Here is a 19,072-nt window from a genome sequence, read left to right on the forward strand (position 1 = left end):
GTTCACTGCTGGGCTGATTAGGTAGTTGACAGGTGTGTAAATGGAACTGGGTGTGCTGGAATGGGATATGGGAGGCCAGTGTGGAGACTGAGGGAGAGACAGAATGTGACAGAGTTGCATTTTATGTATGAAATGTGCTATATAAATAAAGTTTACACCACTGACTGTCCCTCCATATAAAATAAAGGCGAAAGTCACAAAAGAAAATTGATCAGTTATAATTCCAGACTATGAAGAATCATTTAATAAAGTAATACTTCCAGATTCAGTTAAAGATTAGCTACAATAATTGTGATATTAAAAGTTAAATGCTCGTCATATGACATAACAGAGAGGAATGGGCCGGACCCTGCGCGCAAGGGGACAATTTACAATTTTACAATTTAGGCATTTAGCAGACGCTCTTAATCCAGAGCGATTTACATTAAGCAAGAACAAAAGCATGGGAATACATCACATAAAAGCATTTATCATGAAGTGGAAAACAGGAAACAAGAAATGGGTAATACATTTTAAATGTGGCGCTATAACATGGTGGCGCTATAACAGGCCGTTCTGGAAAATGTGGGGCAGAGGTTCATCCTTGGTATCCAGGGAGTGTGTGTGCAAAGTTTGGCATCGACCGGGTTAGGTCGATGCATGCACGTACACAGCAGCATAATATTGTTGATTCTAAATAGATTAGAGAAAACAAAACGCACACAAATAAATCCTGTAGGATTGACTTGATTTTAATGTATATTATACAGGTTTTCTCAAGGGAAAAGAAAACATTGAAACAAGCGGCAAAATGAAACCCCACTTCCAAACCAAAGCTACAACAGCATCACCTAACACAATGCATATTGCTATTACATTGTACCCAAACAATAGTCAGCAGGGGTATAACAATGATAAGACATAAAAGTATTTTTTTGTCTAAAATATATGAGAGCATTTAAGGTTTAAACCGTAGAAGGTGTGTTATCTACTCTATCTTACTAGAGACCTTAGCTGGGAAACCTGAATAAGGAGCAGGTAGATATCAGTTCCATCCTTTTGATGTTTTTGGTTTGTGGTTTCATAGATACCTTTTAATACATCAAACAATAACTCTCTCTCTCTCGCTCTCTCTTGCTCTCAAAAAAGGGGAAAAGGTATAATATTTTGTTTGCATGTCTATCTCACAGAAACCACTGACTGGTCAAGCTAATGACCACTATCAGTAGAATATAGATATCATCATTTTACACTTAGTTGTACGATGATGTCACGGGCCGAACATAGCCGATCTACAACCTCCTAGATCTGCTGTTTTTGGCACACGACAACGTCGTAGAACGGAGCATAAATTAAGCATAACGTCTTTGTTCAAGCTCAAGTCATCCATTCTAACAAATGCCATCTGTTTGCAATGGTATTCAAGGGTACAACAATTAAACAATAATATTTGTGAATCCAAATATAGAGTCTCTTTTTTGGTTTCAAGTAAGAGCAAAAAATAATATTCAATAATCAGTTTTAAGTCTGAGCAAGCAAACATATCAACAAATATCTTATTTACATTATAATTGTATTTACTGTACATCAGAGGACATGAGGGAAAGTGTGTTAAAGTCCAAGATCATGTTCACTTTAGTTTTTGAAAAAAATGTCATAGGGAGTAAAATGCACAATGCAATTTTCTTTTTTCTTTTTTTTAAAAGTGCAATTCCTTTTCTTAAAGTAAAAAAATATATATCCATATTTTGTATACATGTAGAAATGTTGTTACTTGTTCATATAAACAGCATATGTTGATTTAAGAGCCCTAAAACCAGTGACTAAAAATGAATTGCTTTCGGTTGATAGGAAGCAAATTAGTATAGAATATAAATTATTTTTTTTACAGTACTCAATAGAAAATCAGAAGTACCGCAATTCCAAAAAACAAAACACTATTAAAGTTCCTCTCTTTTCTTTCAATTTTCTAGGAGGGCGATGTTGGGTTTACCTGCACAACTCTCACTGACATGGACAAGAAGAACGTTTTTGCCATCTTTCACAAGGTTCAATTTGCAAACACACTATTGGAAAACACATGTTCAACGAACGAATTAAGTTGTGTCAGAGGAGTAAAAAGTAACACTTCCGATTAAAATATCTAAGAGTAAAACAAACGGTGGACCTGAAGGCAAGACCACACAATCTCCAATACTTCAGGCTTTAGAAAATACAAAAGGTAGACAAGCTGGTATATGTGTGTACATGTGTGTATATGGATGTTTTTTTAATATGCGTTTTGCCAGTGGGATAGCAGATCTGCACAAGCAACGTTTCTTAACCACTTAAGCCCTTTTAGTATAACCTTTTTTGTTTTTACAAAAAGTGGAAATAGCCAATATACGGCCACAGTGTCGCAATGCGACACATTGTGACCTTATTATAGATCACCTATTTTCGCTATATTTGATTGATGATTTTCTTAAATATATATGTGTATATATATATATATATATATAGAGAGAGAGAAATTTCAGGGCGCCAGGGTGAAAGTGGTTAAAAAGTACATCCGCAAAACAATTATAAAAAGCAAGCTGATAATAAAACTACATAGTGGTAAACTGGTGTCCTGTGTTTCCAGTGGTTTCTAATGACACCGTGGAGTGTACCAAGATTCTGTGGCACCAGCAAGAGTTTCATCGTCTGCAGTCCTCTAAAGCCAAATGTTGTACTCACGACTTTTCAGGTGAAAATTGGTTATTTCTGCCGAGCGACAGTCGTATGACAAAGTATACATGAGGCTTTGTGGAACCAAAACGAGACTTGCTTCATTTTTCTACATATTCAAGTAATGTTATGTCGCTATATTTGCACATCTTAGAATAGCTTATACCAACGTTAAAATCCATGAAAAGCGTCAGGGCAATCTGACCGAGGGCTCTGAAGTCACTTGAAGCGGTGTGTTTGTCACTGCAGAAAAGTCTCTCATTTTCACGCTCTACAAACATGCTCATACATCATGCTACTTTCCAGTTCATTTAATAAAATTCATATATTATTACAACAATGTCTGTTTTCTAACACGTCGATGACCGATCTGCGTAGTCTCTCTACGAAAGCAGACTTTGCCGATAAGCGTTTAGCCGATTTTCTTTTTCCCTAACGAGGTGCAATTAAGTCCGTGACCTGACCACACAGTTTATTCTTCTTTTTTCTTTTCTCTCGAGTCTCTCTCTTTTTATCCTTTTGTATTTTCAGTCCAGTCTCGGAGTGTGCAACTTTTAGGACCCGTCGGTGTGTTGCTGTGTGCTCTGTCTGTGTGTGGCTGTGTTGTTGGTTTCCAGGGACTGGGAGTCTGCTCGGTGCGGGTCGCCGTCTGCCTGCAGGGCCAGCTGGCTCTGCAGGTCTTTGACCACGCTCTCCAGGCTCTGCCGCGCCTCCCTCTCCCGCTGGAGCTCCGACCTCAGCTGCTCGCGGTCGGCCTCTGCCTGCTGCAGCTGCACGTGCAACTCCTCAATCTGCAACGCGCAATGCAACACACACACACACACACACACACACACACACACACACACACACACACACACACACACACACAGTGTGTCAGCGGTATGACAAATCTGTCAGGGCTACAGCTTATCGAAACAATGATTTAATCGATTATATATACTAGTCCTTACCCGTTCTGAATAATATGAACAGCAAATTATGTTCAGTGTGGGGAATTGTTTACAGATGGTCTTGGGAAGTTGGGTTGGGCATCACGCGACCGGGATGGTTTCTTACCCCTCAATGTCGTGAATTTCTAAGCCACGCCTACTCTACAGTCTACACTGCTCCATAGAGAGCGACTCGAGCAGCAGCTCCGTCAGAAAGCCCACAGCACAGCCCCACACCCAAATGAATCGAATGAATGAATAAGGCGCTTATATCGCTTTTGCTCAGTGGATGGGACATTTACATTAAAAGCTATCGGATGGACGCGTGGATAACGGCATGGTTGTGTGCAATCGGAGGGAAAGGTTCCATAATCCATATAGCTTCCATGCTAGCTGCTTCAGACACAGGGGAGGGGAGGGAGATGGCTCGGTCACGGGACTCGAGTGCAAAATAGCGCTTATGCAACAATTACCCTAAAAACACAAACACCTCAACTCAATGTCATTGTGAATAACAATTTCGAGCGAAAAAATAATTTTCGGAAGGACACTTTCACCCAGTATGAAGCTAAATGTGGAAGCCGTGTGTGTCACACCAAAAGTGGTGACCTATAGAATCCTGTACCGATCCTCTTGCATCTGGGCTGAGGCACTGCCTGCAAGTTGGGGAGGGGCCTGAGGTGGTGTGGAGCAGATCAGCGAGTTTGGACATTGAAGGGGTTGGAAATATCCCGGTCACTGTGAAGGCCGTAGTACTGTAAATATGACATGAATATGAATGCAAAGTAGTGGTTGATGTGTGGAGACAGGCTAGCTGTCGCTGCTGTGCATGGTGAGATGTGTGCAAACCTTGTAGTTTAGCAGGAGAAGACGGCCAAAGGATGCAACACACACACACAGTCAGCGGCGCCAAATTGTATAGGGCACATTTTGTTGTGTTGCGGCGGTATAGCTAGAGGAAGCATGCCAGTGGGGTAACGGTGAGAACGGTGGCCTGTGATGCAGGTGTCGCTAAGGGGCGGAGGTGTGTGAAGGTGCGAGGTTAATTCACTAATAAATTCCTTATTAATCATTAATGTGTCAAATCGAAAAAAGGGCTCCGTTAAGACCTCCATATTCATATGGTCAATGCCTGTGTGAAAAGTGGGAGTGATTGGTGCAGGCAATGATGATATACGGATGTGTTTCTGACATTCATTCAGACATTGTTAGAATTATAGTACGATATATATATATATATATATATATATATATAAAGATAATCTGTATTTTAATAAAATAATCGATTAATAATGTATCCCTATTTTGGGCGTGTACTTAGGCACAAGGTCGAAATAAATAAAATAGTGAGGATCAAGTCTACAATCTTCACAATGCATTCACAAATGTGTGGTGTCGTGCAATGAAGTATAAAAAAAAATAATAATAAAAGAGGCCAGTAGTGTTGAGTAGGGCCAAAAGCTCTGCCTCGATTACGCTTAATGAAAGTGAAAAGCACGTCTACAAGTTCACAAGGATTGGCTATTTTTGTACACCACCATTGTACAATGGTAAAATAGGTTAAGTGGTTAATCTGACGTATCTATTGAGTCAGTTAATAACAAAAACATACATACAATAAAGAAAGTCGGGTATTGGTTTTGAATGTATTTTTAGTTAATTGCCCAGCCCTAAGCGCTGAGAACAAGCCGTAAATTAAGCACAAAATCGGCCCTTCGTACCTGAGAGGAGTACTTGGCTCGAAGACGCTCAGCCTCGCAGCCTTTATCACAAACTCGTAGCTGCCTCTCGCGCTCCAGCTCCCTCTTTAGCCTCCCACAAGACTCCTCCGTTTCCATCATCTTCCTCTCCCAGTCTGTGCGAAGGCGCTCGATCTCCTTGCGCAGGTTGCGCTTGGCCTCGATGGCCTCTCGAAGACGGCCTTTCTTAGCCACCTTCACGAACTCCAGTTCCTGCAGGAACATGTACATGATAGTTTAACCTACTGTTAGGCACGTCATTATCAGCAAAATAACAATAACAATAGGTTAAACTTTAACCAATTAACCGTTAATGGGTTAAATATCCAGTGGTGGAAAGTAACTACTGTAAATACATTTACTTAGGTACGGTACAACATTTCAGTACTTTTACTTCTACTCCAATACATTTCAGAGGCAAATATTTTACTCCACTACTATTATTGCGAACGCAGCACTTACTATGAGACCTAGCAGATCATGTCTGTCTGTGTGTCTGTCTGTCTGTCTGTGTGTCTGTCCCGCTATACGTCCAAATATGGAGTGTGTTGCATCAGCAATCACTCAGCTCCATATATGGGCACAAAGGGGGCCAGGTCCACATATACAGTAACAGCGGGACAGACACACAGACAGACAGACAGACAGACAGACAGACATGAACTGCAGGGTCTCAGCTGCGTTCGCTTCCCGCGTTTGCGCGTCTTACTGGTTTGAAATATTTAGCTACTAGTTACTTTGCAGATTTAGCTTATTATTACAAATATACATTAACCACTTCAGCCCTATATACATTTCGCCCATTTGAAAGTAGTCGATCTACAAGCTCACAATGCGTCGCGATGCATCTGCTATTTTCACATTTTGAAAACAGCTTGAAATGGGACAATCTGCATATTGAGTACTTTGTACTTTTGGTACTTTAATTACATTTTGATACCAATATCAAAGAGCATTTTGTATATTGCAGGATTGATACTTTCACTTAACCAATTCACTTTGGTGAACCGAGTGGCGTGCTACGAGCTTGCAGGTCTGCTATTTTTGAAAAATGGAAGAACCACTGACATAGAAACATAGTGTACTGTACCTGTACCATAGAAACATAGTGTACTGTACCTGCTGAAGGCTCCGTTTGGCCTGCAGGGCCAGCGCCAGCCTCTCCTCCTGCTTCACCCTCATCCTGACGATCTCCTGCAGGAGCTTCTCTCTGGCCTCTCTGCTGTCCAGGCCTCCTCCATGCAGCATCTGCCCGAGGGAGTCCAGCTCTGGGCAGGGGGCCCCCGGCATCCAGCCGGGGCCCTCCTGCTGCAGCGGCCCGGGCCCGCTCTGTGTCGGGGGCAGGGATCGGGACACACTGGGACAGGCTGTGGCGAGCGAAGCTGGCACCGAGTCTGGAAGGTGATGAAGAGGTTAATGTTGAGGTTGTTAACAGTGTTAATGTCGTTTGCTAAAAACTATGACCAAAAAAGTGTTCGTAGACTACCTTTTTTCACAGACGAAAACTGAACAAAAACGAAATAAAAACCAAGGTATGATGACTAAAACAAAAAAATACATAAAAACTAGACAACAATGTTAGAGAGGGACTAGAAGTCAATTAAGACAACTAAGTCATTTTTTGTTTTTAGTTTGGTTGCAAGATCAATCAGGTGCCATCAAGGCCCGCCAGATATAGTCGACTAACTAAAATATGACTAAAATTTAATTAAATTCTTATTCAAAAGACTATAACTAAAACTAAATCAACATTTGAGAAGGAGGGATGATATGCTGCTGAAAACCACTTAAAGCCCTCTATTCTTAGAGAAACAGACTTAAGTTACAACTGTAACCACGTAAAAAACAAAATAGCCAATCAGCTACGATTTTTGGCTAATGTTCCACCCAGAATAACCAAGTGGTTGCTACATTTCAGAAGTTTATTCTAAAGTACAGTACTTTCCAACCGTGTGTCCCTAATGGGGACACACAGGAATATCATAATAGGCAAGAATTTAAAGAACCTTTCAAAGGGGAAAGTTTATCATGGACACACATGGAATCAGCTGTTAGACTTTTATTATTTAATGTATTTTCTAATGTTTCGATGCATTGCGTGTCTTCATCAGAGTCAAGCCACGCACCAAGACGCGCCATGCGCTGAAAGGCCTTTAATCAAATAACACGATTGCCTTCTATCCGTTTACTAGAGCGTGTGAAACGTCTCCCTTCAGCTGTTAGTAATGTGTTCTCTAAGGATCGCTCAAACAGCACAGCTATGGAATTGCTGCAGCCAGCCGCACCAACACAGACATTACATCCTTCCTCAATTCATGCCTTCATTGTACAATACAAATTTAATGTAGTCTATACTTTCAACAACGCAGAGATAAGAATGGTAAAAAAAAATTGTACAAATGCTTGGAAAGGAAAAAGGTGCAATGTAGCCAGAAAAGCAAAGTTGGCACACGGCCATTTCTAGTGTACTACTGAAATCAGACACCAGATGGCGAAACTGCACAGGAATCACACTGTATGCTAGTCTCCACTATGTGTCTCACAGACTTATTTTTCCATGATGGTAAAAAAGCCCTGTATTCAAAAGACATTTCGGAGAGCGGCGCCATAGACCTTTGGACTACATTTCTATAATGTCTTCAGGGCACTAGGAGTGCAATACTCACAATCATCGCAGTCATCCACGTCGATCTCTCCATCCGTGTCCGTCTCCTCGACACTATTGGTTGCGTTAGGGAGGGTGGATTTTGGTGCAGACTGCGAGTCTCCATTATGCAAGCTCTGTGGTGGCCTGGAGCCGACGGTGGGCCCCCTGCCTGGGGCATGGCTGTCCCTGGGGTGGGCCAGGGGAGAGGGCTCCTCTCCATGGTAGGCCAGGGGAGTCAGAGCCAGGTTGGGATTCGCCGAGTTCTCTTGAGTCTTGTGGTTGGACCTGTAGAGAACATGCATAATATTCATGGTCAATAGAATACTCCCCCCTCACTTTCTTTTGCTTCGACTTCTTGTACATACTGTACAGTGATGGAAGAAGTACTCACATGTTTTACTTAAGTAAAAGTATCAATATGGCAATGTAGAAATACTGTTACAAGCGATAGTCTGGAATTCTAAATTTAATTGAGTAAAAGTACAAAAGTATTGGTTTCCAAATGTATAAAATGTATACAAATCTTTTGAAAATATATAAAAAAAATTATCCCACAATTTTGTAACCCATTTTTCACCCCTGTGTCAATTATCTAATGTGATCCTGGGCTCTACACACCCTCCGCCAACCTAGTCCCCATATATTTATTATTTCTTTTTAGGAAAATATAATTATATTACAAATGTAATATAATATAATAATACAATCAACTTTATTTATATAGCACTTTTCAAAAACAGGTTTACTAAGTGCTTGTAGATCGGCCGAAATGTATATAGGGCTGAAGCGGGTAATGTATGTTTTGTAATAATAACCAAAACCTACAAAGTAAGTAACTAGTAACTAAGGTTTTCAATTAATTGTAGTGGAGTAAAAGTATAATACCGGTATTTGCCTCTGAAAAGTAGTTGAGTACAAAATTGGAAATACTCCAGTAAATAAAAAAATACAAAATTGTACTTGGGTACAGTACTTGAGTAAATTTACTTTGTGTAAATGTACATTTTCGTAAATGTACATTTGTGAAAATATATACATATTTTCTTTAACAAACAAAAACTATAGGGACCCCCCAAAAAGGTGTTCTCAACCTACAAATGGGTCCTGACCCAGTTTCTGGGAACCAGCTTACTAGTACACGTTGTGTGGCTGCCTCACCTCTCTGGTTCGTTCTGAGCGACAGGACTCTCTTTTTCCGTGGATGGCGTTCTGGGAGACCAGGGACGGAATGCAGAGGGCCTCTGTTTTAACTGGACCTGCTTTAGGTCCTGCTGCAACAAACCACGCAGAAAAACATCTCAGTATGAAGCCACTAGCATCAACCCATTAAGACGTTTTCATGTCAAGGACCCCCCAGAAGCAAAGATTTGAGTTAAGAATATTCGCTTAAAAAAAAAAAAAATGTTACAGTACGATTGAAAAAACGGTGTGCATTCTTCAAGATCACCTCCCGCGATAGCAACTTGCTCGCTTTAGCTTGCTCGGCGGTGTCTCACGTGGCTCAAGTCACCTTCAGGCGGCTTGAGCACTCGGTTTTACCGCCGGAGGCACTAGCCCCTCCAATGCATGGCTTGATGTGGCAGCCAAGTCTATGGACTTTAATCTTATTGTTTTTTTCAATCCGACTGGTCTTCCAATCGTACCGTGACATGAATTCAAATATTTGCACAAGATGTATTAAAAATGGTTGAAGTGGTTAAAATCTAAAGTGACACAGATGCTTTCCAGGATTTAATGGGTTAAATCAGCCGTGACGAGGGGAATAAAAAAGAAAACTATATAGATGATAACATAACATAGGCCCCCATCTTACAGTATGATAGTCCATGTTTGATTCACAACACAAAAAGTGATGGATTGCCGCTTAGTTTGTCACATGACACTTCAGTCAAGAAATCATACAATCATACATAGAAGATAAGATCATTCAAGAAGTCATACACAGATGATGACATATTTCAAGACGTCATAGGCTGAAGATAAGATAATTGCTTTGGACAAGGACCCAGGCCAGGGCCACTCTGACCCCTGACCTTTACAGCAACCGAACACGGACTGAAAGGGACACCGCATTACAAACCTTGTTCGCCGACTTTGACAGGGACTGTAACCAATCCAGCTGTTTTTCCTTGTCGGCTGATGGGGAGTGTAATTTGTCCAATTTGGACCTCTTGGCTCGGACTGGGCTGGGAGACTGTGAAGAAAAAAAGAAAAAGAAAAAAAAGGATATTTAATTATCAACGTTCCGCCCAGTTCAGGCAGATAATGCCGAACAGCAAAAGAAATGACGTATTCACGTTACACACGAGTGCGGCGGATATTTTAAGATCCCTCCGTCCCCGCAGCTTCTAAAAACTCTGCTGAATGACTGCAATTGACATCACTCACCAGCCACCACTGCTATTTGAGGAATTTGTCAACAAGTGACCGATCAGTATACACTGCAGTTACAGTAAGACAGAGGAGTGTCAGAGAGGAGAGACAGAAACATGGGGAGGGTGAGAGCATCACGTCCGTTTAAAAGGGTTCTGTCTGGGAGTGTGTGTGTGTGTGTGTGTGTGTGTGTGTGTGTGTGTGCTCTATTACTATAGAAGCTTGAATGTCCCCACAAGTATAGTAGAATCAGAGACAGACATTGCGAGGACCATTTTCTTGGTCCTCACAAGAGTGGAGAAATGGTTGTTTTATGGTTGAAGAAGATTTTTAGAGTTAGGCTTGCAATTGCAAGGCAAGAAAAATATTTATGATGGGGCTAGGAATAGGCATTTAGAAGATAGATTTAGGGCTTAGGGTTAGAGTTTTCCCTATTTCATAGTTTCATACCAAGTTGTGCGGCGATGTCACACCGAAAAATAGCTGATCTACAAGTTCACAACGTGATTTTCCCGTCTTTTTCTTGCTATTTTCAGCCATTTCCGGAACTTTGGTTTGTCCTCACAGGTATAGTGATACAAACAACATGTGTGTGTGTGTGTGTGTGTGTGTGTGTGTGTGTGTGTGTGTGTGTGTGTGTCTAGGGCTCTGAGCTGAGCAGACACCCAGGCTGGTCTGGCTGGCAGCCAGCCGGGCATCATTGTGTCCTGCCAGGCAGGGGGAGGGAGGGGAGGGGAGAGGGAGGGGAGGAAGAGGCGCCGTCAGGTGGAGGAGATCAACTCCCTAAAACCACAGACATACTGGAGGAGAGAGAGAGAGAGAGAGAGAGAGAGAGAGAGAGAGAGAGAGAGAGAGAGAGAGAGAGAGAGAAAGAGAGAGAGAGGACAGGGCTAAATGAGTGATGGCGCTCAGGTCCAATTGATACGTCATCATACAACATAGTGAGTGGCAGCGAGCGGCGTGCGAGCTTGTACACAGATCGCCTAATTTATCAGACGCATCAGGCCTTACTGGCGACCAGGGTGAACCATTCCACCTCAGCACACAATGCTGTCAAAAAATGTCCATGCATGCCAGTGAGTGAGAGACATTAGCCAGCGTCCGGGCCGTATTCTGGAGAAAACTGCTGTACCGCTCGCTCAAAAGCTCATTATCAACCCAAAGAAAAAGGGAGATGCGATACATGAGGTTACTCTTCGCAATTTGGGCAATTTTCAGTTATTTTCTACAATCTTCTGCAATTTTCCGCAGTTATTTGCAGCAAGCGGCACGCATTCATGCAGCAAAGTCTAATCTAGCCAACAGCCTTGCTCCCTGCCTCCATCTCTTTGAGTGAACGAGGGTGCCAAGAAAGAAATGCAGGGTCGTCCATGTTTTGGAGGATCCAGTGTGTGTGTGTGTGTGTGTGTGTGTGTGTGTGTGTGTGTGTGTGTGTGTGTGTGTGTGAGTGAGTGAGTGAGTGAGTGAGTGAGAGAGAGAGAGAGAGAGAGAGAGAGAGTATTTGTGCATCTTTGTGTTTCGTCTAGTGTTTCTCACACAATAGGTCGAGGGCCTCGAGGCAGATTTTGGGGTTTTAAAAAAATAAAATAATAAAGATCTGTAATTTTCACCAGTTTGGGTCCACAGAACTGTGTGTATGTGTTGTGCCTGCCTGCGTATGTGTGTTTGTACAGTACGCACAAGCGTGTGTGCGTGCGCTTGTGAGTGTATGTGCGTGTGCTATAGGCCTGTCACAATTATTACATAATCACCTAATCGCAATTATTTGACATAATTGCAATTATTTTGCATAATAGTTATAATCTTTTCCATGTTTAAATGTTTTTGAAATTTTAGCACATCTACAAGCTCAAACACGTTGTAGATGTTTTCTTTAATCTGCTATTTTCGAAAGATTAGAAAACATTTTGCACAATGAGTACGTTCTACTTTTGGTACTTTGTACATTTAGATACAAATACCTTTGTACTCTTACTCAAGTAAAATGTTTAAGTCCTAACCCTAGTCACATAGTATTTCTACAAGTATCAGTACTTTTTTTCCCCCACCACTGGGTAAGGCAGCCTCCTGTCCTCGACAGGTCTGTACTTGTCAGACAGAGAGGATATGTTTACCTAGGTGGTGGCTGAGGACCAGCACAGACCTGCTCACACCTGATGACAATCTGCCCGCAGCAATGACTAATGACTACCATCTACTACTACTGCTCAATACACCTGATTACTCAACGCGTTACCGTATTATGGATACCGACACTAAAGCGCTTCAATGGGAAAACACTATGGCTGCTGCTGCTGGGCAGTGTGCGTACAGTACGTGCATGCACGTGAGCGTGCTTGTATTACTAATTATGCTTGTGAGGACCCAACGTGTAGTAAAATTTGAGAATCAGACAATGGTGAGGACGACCAATCTTTCAGTGCCGTCCTAAAAATGCTATGTCCTCACAATAACACAAACGTGTGTGTGTGTGCGCGCGCACACGTGTCTGTGTACGCACGTGTGTGTGTGTGTGTGTGTGTGTGTGTGTGTGTGTGTGTGTGCGTGCGCGCGCGAAAGCTTAATCACCACACACTGTATTCACCTCAAGGTGCAAATGCATGATAAATGGTATTTAGTTGTGAGTGACAGACCTGGGCGGTTATGATTCATGTCTCGCAGTTTACATTGTCTAAGTCACACTCTGTGTGTGTGTGTGTGTGTGTGTGTGTGTGTGTGTGTGTGTGTATGTGTGTGTGTGTTTACATTGAAACACACCTGTGTGTCCTCCCTCCAGCCTGGCGCTGTAGCCAATTAGAATTCTCGTCTCTGTTGGGTGGATTATCATTATGTCCAAAACTTTTCAGGATTGAACAAAAAAAAGAAGCAAATGTAGCAGATCTGCAAGCTCAAAACGCGTCACTCTGCGACACGTTTTGAGCTTGCAGATCTGCTACATTTTGAATGATTTTGTGTGACGCTGTAGTAATCAAGTAAGCAGTAGGCATTCATTAATGAAAAACAGTTAAATGGATATAAGAGGACTGCCCGACAGCAACGCTATATAGAAACCGTTGCGGTCAGCTGGAAACCCCTTATGTCAAAAACTGATACTTTTCAGAATTCAAACAACAGATCTACAAGCTCAATACGCAAAATATTAATGTTAATGTTATTAATAATATATATAAAGCTTTATATGGGGGGCAGAGGTAACAACAAAATAAAAACAACTTTATTAGGAAAAAGAAATACACTAAAAGCTAAAAAAAAACATTTAAAACGGTGAAATGAGTAAGCTAGGGAAAGCAATGTTGAAGAGGTGTGTTTTATGGGCGGTTTTTAAGGTTTGGTGTTTTAGGGAGGGCATTCCACAGGGTTGGGGCAGCAAAGGCTCTGTCGCCCCATGTACGGAGTTTGGTCTTGGGGGCGTCAAGGATGGCATGGTTTTGAGCTTGTAGATCTGCTACTTTTGCCATTGTTTTGTGACACTGTGTAGTATGATAAAGTAGGTCATTCATCCCTCCATTTACGGGGGAAAGAAAAAAGTTTAAATATGGCAGACAGTGACATTTATATATAACAAATGGTTCTTGGTTATTGGAACTGGTACTAAATGTGGGTTTTTGGATATACAGCAGTGGTTCCCAAACTTTTTAGCTCGTGACCCAAAAAAAGAAATGAGACGTTTTCCCCAAGTGAAAATAGCCGATCTACAAGCTCCCAACGCACCGCTTCGCACTGCGTTGTGAGCTTGTAGATCAGCTATTTTAACTTAAACATTTGTTTACTGATATGAAATTTCTTAGATTTTCCTTAGATCATTTTTTCAGGACATTACTGGAAATAAAATCTTTGAATTTTGATTTTAATTCAAATAATGTTTTGCTTTTGGAAAATGTTTGAAATAATAATTAAAAACTACAAAAATACAAATTATGTCCACGACCCACAAATGGGTTTCCGACCCATTTGTTGGGGAACCAGTGTATACTACAGTATTAGAACCAGTGTATACTAAAGTATTAGAACCAGTGTATACTACAGTATTTCGGGGCAAATTCCCCCGGCCTCCAGTCCAGAAACAAGCGAGCTGCACACGGGACGTGGCAGGGGAAGGCTCTAATCACACAGGCAGCGCTTCAGTGCCGTGCTCCATTATATGTGACATGTCTGTGGTTGTCTGAGATGAGACGCTCTCATCGCGTCTTCACTGACTCACATAATGTCTCCAATACCTGTCTAACCGGTAAACACTGCATACTCATTCACGCACGGGAGGACAAGCCCACGCACATGTGAGTGAGCGAGCGCACGGCCGCGCACACACACACACACACACACCTATCTTTATTTCTCCATATTTCCGTTTCCCCCCCCCCCCTGTCCTACTTCGACATACAAGAGTGTCGCACAAAATTTGTGAAAACAGCAGATCTACAAGCCGCAAATGTGACGCATTGCAACACGTTGCGGGCTCGTAGATCTGATATTTTCACCATTTTATTTCATATTTATTCATAGTAACAATAAAATATATGGTTTTAATTTCACACACACACACACACACACACACACCTGTAGTTTAGTTGAATTGTCACACGTGATGGAGCGCGTCATTGCCCAGCGGACGACTTCGTCCGGGGTGACTCGACCCCCCTCACCTGCCCGCCGCCCGCCGTACACACACACACACACACACACACACACACACACACACACACACACACACACACACAAGGCCAGTGGTTTTCTAAGAAACTGCTGGCCTGTTGTAATCAGAGTCTGTAATTACCGAACACAACTGTTGTTTTTCCCCGACAAAAGGATGTCTGTCTGTCTGGTACTATTTCTACCCTGAGGTTTCGCATGCTCCAGGAAGGCCGGGGAGTGCTAGACATAATAAGAGTCAGAAAACAGACACTCCCTAGACACCACAAGGGACCTGCTGGCTAAATCTGACACTGATCTCACAGGGAGACGAGCCACACGGGCTTTACTCACCCACCACATCATAGACATAGCATGGCCACGCAGTCATAACAGCAGGCCTAACGCACGGCCTACACTCGCCTGGCAGGACCCCCCCCCCCCCCACACACACACACACACACACACACACACACACACACACACACACACAACCCCAATCATCTCTTGGGATTTTTACCCATTAAGACCTGATGCCGATTCTACAAATTCCTTCTAAAAACAGTAGTTCTCCTCAAACATTTTCACTTTCAAGACCCCCAACATGAATCCCCTTCTGATGCCATGGATCCACGCCCCCCCTCCCCCCCATGTGTGTTACACAAGATTTTTCATTTCATTTAAAAAAATAGCAGATATACAAGCTTGCAGCGCGGCATGAAGCAACGGCAAAAGAAGAGCGAGACCAAAGCAACGCTGTCGTGCAATTGGATATGTATGAATTGAATTTTAAACCGTATATACTGTACACAGGGATCTATACTAGCCCCCCCCCCCCCCCTACTTTTTCCCTCGATAAAAAATCGCTTTGGCAAAAAAATTGCCCACCTACAGTACAAGCTTGCCACTTGCCACTTGTCACTACGGGTTGTGCTTGTAGATCTGCTATTTATTGCCACCCTGAATAGGTGATGTGGTTAAGAATGACAGGGAGAGACTGAGGGGAGGGGGAGAGGGAGAGAGAGAGGGGAGAGAGAGAGAGAGAGAGAGAGAGAGAGAGAGAGAGAGAAGGAGACTTCCTCTCTGGGAGTTTGCTTTGGCCGAGGCCCCTGTGGGAACTGAAGTCCTGAGTGGGAAGGAGGGGGGGACGGACGAAGGGAAGGGGACCACAGAGGAAGCACTGAAACTGAAGGAATGTCTACTTGAAGGCCAAGTACAGCCTCCTCTTTAAGGCTCCATTCAAGCATTGCCCTTTTCAACCGGCTATTGTATGATATTTCTTTTGACGAGCAATAATGAGGCGACCGTTTCAAAGAGAAACCTGTAGGGCTAAGCTAGGGTCTAATAGCGGCCCGGGCGAAAGCAGACATGCTTTATCTTTTAATTACTCTTATATAATGGAATGGGTAATGCTAAAGGATAAGCCCTCCAACTGCTTTCATGGTGGCCCTGGTAAGAGAATCACATGGTGGGGCTCTCACAATAACACATTGCAGACATATCGATATCTGTTCCCGATGAGCAGACCATCTCTGACCTGCCATTTGTCCTATTTTCTATGCTAATTGGAGCGTGATGGGTGGACGGAAATGTTATTTCAACTTTCAGCATAATCAACCTAATCAACAGCTAATTGTTTATTGACCGCTGGTGGGACAACTCCCGGCCGCTCAACCAGTGGCAGGACAAAGTATAATACTCAAGTAAATACTCACGTATTCAAAAAGTACAACATTACGAAGTACATTTTCAGAAATTGTCAGAAATGAAGCATACACATCGGTGCATTTTGTGTAGATCCACTACTTTCACTACCGTATATTTGAAATAGTGGTTAATTCATTATATATATATTATATATAATTATTATATTATAATTTATATATATATATATATATTTTTTAATTTGGCTCTTCCTAGAAATGTAACAGAGTCAAAAGTAGAGTGAGTGAAAGAGTGAGTCATCAGTTTGCAAAAATCGAATACTCCAAAAACAAAAGAAAAGTACAGTACAAGTGAATGTACTTAGATACTGTCAACCATTGCGGTTAACAACTCCCAGAATACAACTGCAAAAAATAAATGAATCAACAATCATTGGTTGAAAAACATTGGTTGTTGCTCACTAGGAAACATGGGTGGGTGTGTGGGACTCACTTTACATAATCAATCTGTACTGACAGGCATTTGAATTTTTCATGTCTTTGACACTGTTTGGATGTGAAAATGAATGTCAAACACGACAGAACCTCCAGCATCTGTCACGGGCCGAAAAACAACAACAAAAAACAAAACAAATACAATTATCTAAAAACAAAACACAGGACAGTAACTATACAGCTGGCGCGACGGAAATAGTCTCCCCAGCTGAACCTCCTCGGGGCAACAGTCACACAATACCAACGTATGCTTGCATGATAGCATGGCATTAAGAAAAGTGCACGGCAACAAGACACAACAGTTTCGAGTTTCGGCCTCCTTTCCCCTTCCTAAACCCCTGACTGTAATCCCCAGATCGACATATGCTTAGTGGGGCGCTATCCCGCTCAAGGGCACACGCCAACTGGCACGGCTCGGCCCCGGGTGAAGCAGCCTTTGAGCCATGGGGGACAAAGTCGTCAACCTCAGTACTTGAGACAAAGTATATAGATATATACTCCTGGTCAACTACTAGTGAAGTGAAGGTTGCTCAGTCAAATTAGTATTGAAGCATTCCAAAGTACAAATTCCAAAATTATTAAATGACAAGCATTGCTGGCTTGATATTTGGTCATTTCCCCCAAAAGATCTTAAAAATATATATCAATAATAATAACGTATCACGATGTTTTTAGCTGGTAGATCTGCTATATATTTTTTTACTATAATTGAAATAGGCCTTATGTGCATCAAATAAGTACAATATTTTGTCTTTGGAATGGAGTCAAAAAGTCATAGATAAAAAATACAAATACCCAAGTAAAAGTACTTAATCTAGAGCAATTTACAGGAATATATACGTCCAATGCATAATATGAATAGTAATCTAGGATCCTAGGTAAACCCAGAACAGTACGGTACTCAAGTAAATGTACTTTGTTGTGTGTGTGTGTGTGTGTGTGTGTGTGTGTGTGTGTGTCCACCACTGCCAACTGGCACAGCTCTGCCCGGGTGCCGGGAGGAAGTGAGACACTCGTTTTAGTGCGCTGACCTCCTATACGTAGTTTGGGGTGGGTGGTCTTGGGGAGGGGGGGGGGGGATAGAGGTCTCCATTCAGCACTCATTAAATTGTAGGTGGGTCCCGTGATTTATATGAAGCCTGGCAGCTACCTCATAACAGCTGGGTTCAACTGATTGGTGTGCGTGTGCATGTGCATGTGTGTGTGCGTGCGTCCGCCGCCTACCCAGAATATCCCTGTAACCTCATCCCAGTTTTATATAGATACTATACACACTCTCATTTCCCCTCTCTAAATCTTGCAGCTTATCTTTTCAATTTGCTTAGTCCAGTGCTTCTCAAAGTGTGCTCTGGGGACCCCCAGGGGACCTTGGGGAGGGTTCCGAGGGGTCCCGATACGAGGAACAGTTTAACCACTTTATTTTACACTTGGGCTAATCAAAATCTCCTGTTTTTGTAGCGTGAGGCAACTTGGTGTACAACCCCATGGACAAGACCGTCATAAGTCCCTATACATGCTAGCGTCATGACATGACGCTAGCATGTCATATAGGGACTTAGCCCCAACGCGAACCTTGATGTTGAGTGCCAAGCAGCATCCCATTTGTATAGTCTTTGACTTTTGTATGAACCGGTCGCTGGTTGAACCCCGACCTCCCAATCTCAGGGTGTACACTTTGACCTACAAGGTGTTTGAGAACCACTGGCTTAGCCTCTGGTGTATCCACCAGTTCAGTGTGTTGTGTGGCGATGGTGTTCTCTGAGGCTGGATTTGTGGAGGTGAGCTGAGCTGTGACAGAATGGATAGACTGTGCAAAGTGTGTCACTGCGGGGTTGCCGACCGTGAGTTCAGAATTAGAGCAAAGCTGATTGGATTGCCCTAATTGTCTTACGGACAGAGACTCAA

General features: G+C 42.5%; 1 protein-coding gene across 2 annotated transcripts in view; it reads right to left on the bottom strand.

Annotated features, from left to right (window-relative positions):
- Positions 1-710: 710 nt before the first annotated feature.
- skib (v-ski avian sarcoma viral oncogene homolog b) overlaps positions 711-19,072 on the bottom strand; it is a 51,478-nt gene continuing 33,116 nt past the window's right edge. Inside the window, exons 2-7 of one of the 2 annotated variants that reach the window (XM_080782883.1) lie at positions 10,087-10,200; positions 9,165-9,274; positions 8,026-8,291; positions 6,479-6,753; positions 5,342-5,572; positions 711-3,479 (exon numbers count right to left, since the gene is read on the bottom strand). In XM_080782883.1, the coding sequence (XP_080639009.1) occupies positions 3,243-3,479; positions 5,342-5,572; positions 6,479-6,753; positions 8,026-8,291; positions 9,165-9,274; positions 10,087-10,200 (1,233 nt within the window). In that variant the 3' untranslated portion in view covers positions 711-3,242. Of the gene's footprint in view, positions 3,480-5,341; positions 5,573-6,478; positions 6,754-8,025; positions 8,292-9,164; positions 9,278-10,086; positions 10,201-19,072 lie in introns of both variants that reach the window. The other variant, XM_080782882.1, reaches the window with a different exon arrangement.

The sequence above is a fragment of the Protomyctophum bolini genome (genome assembly GCF_963924005.1).
Source record: "Protomyctophum bolini genome assembly, chromosome: 2".
NCBI lineage: Eukaryota > Metazoa > Chordata > Actinopteri > Myctophiformes > Myctophidae > Protomyctophum > Protomyctophum bolini.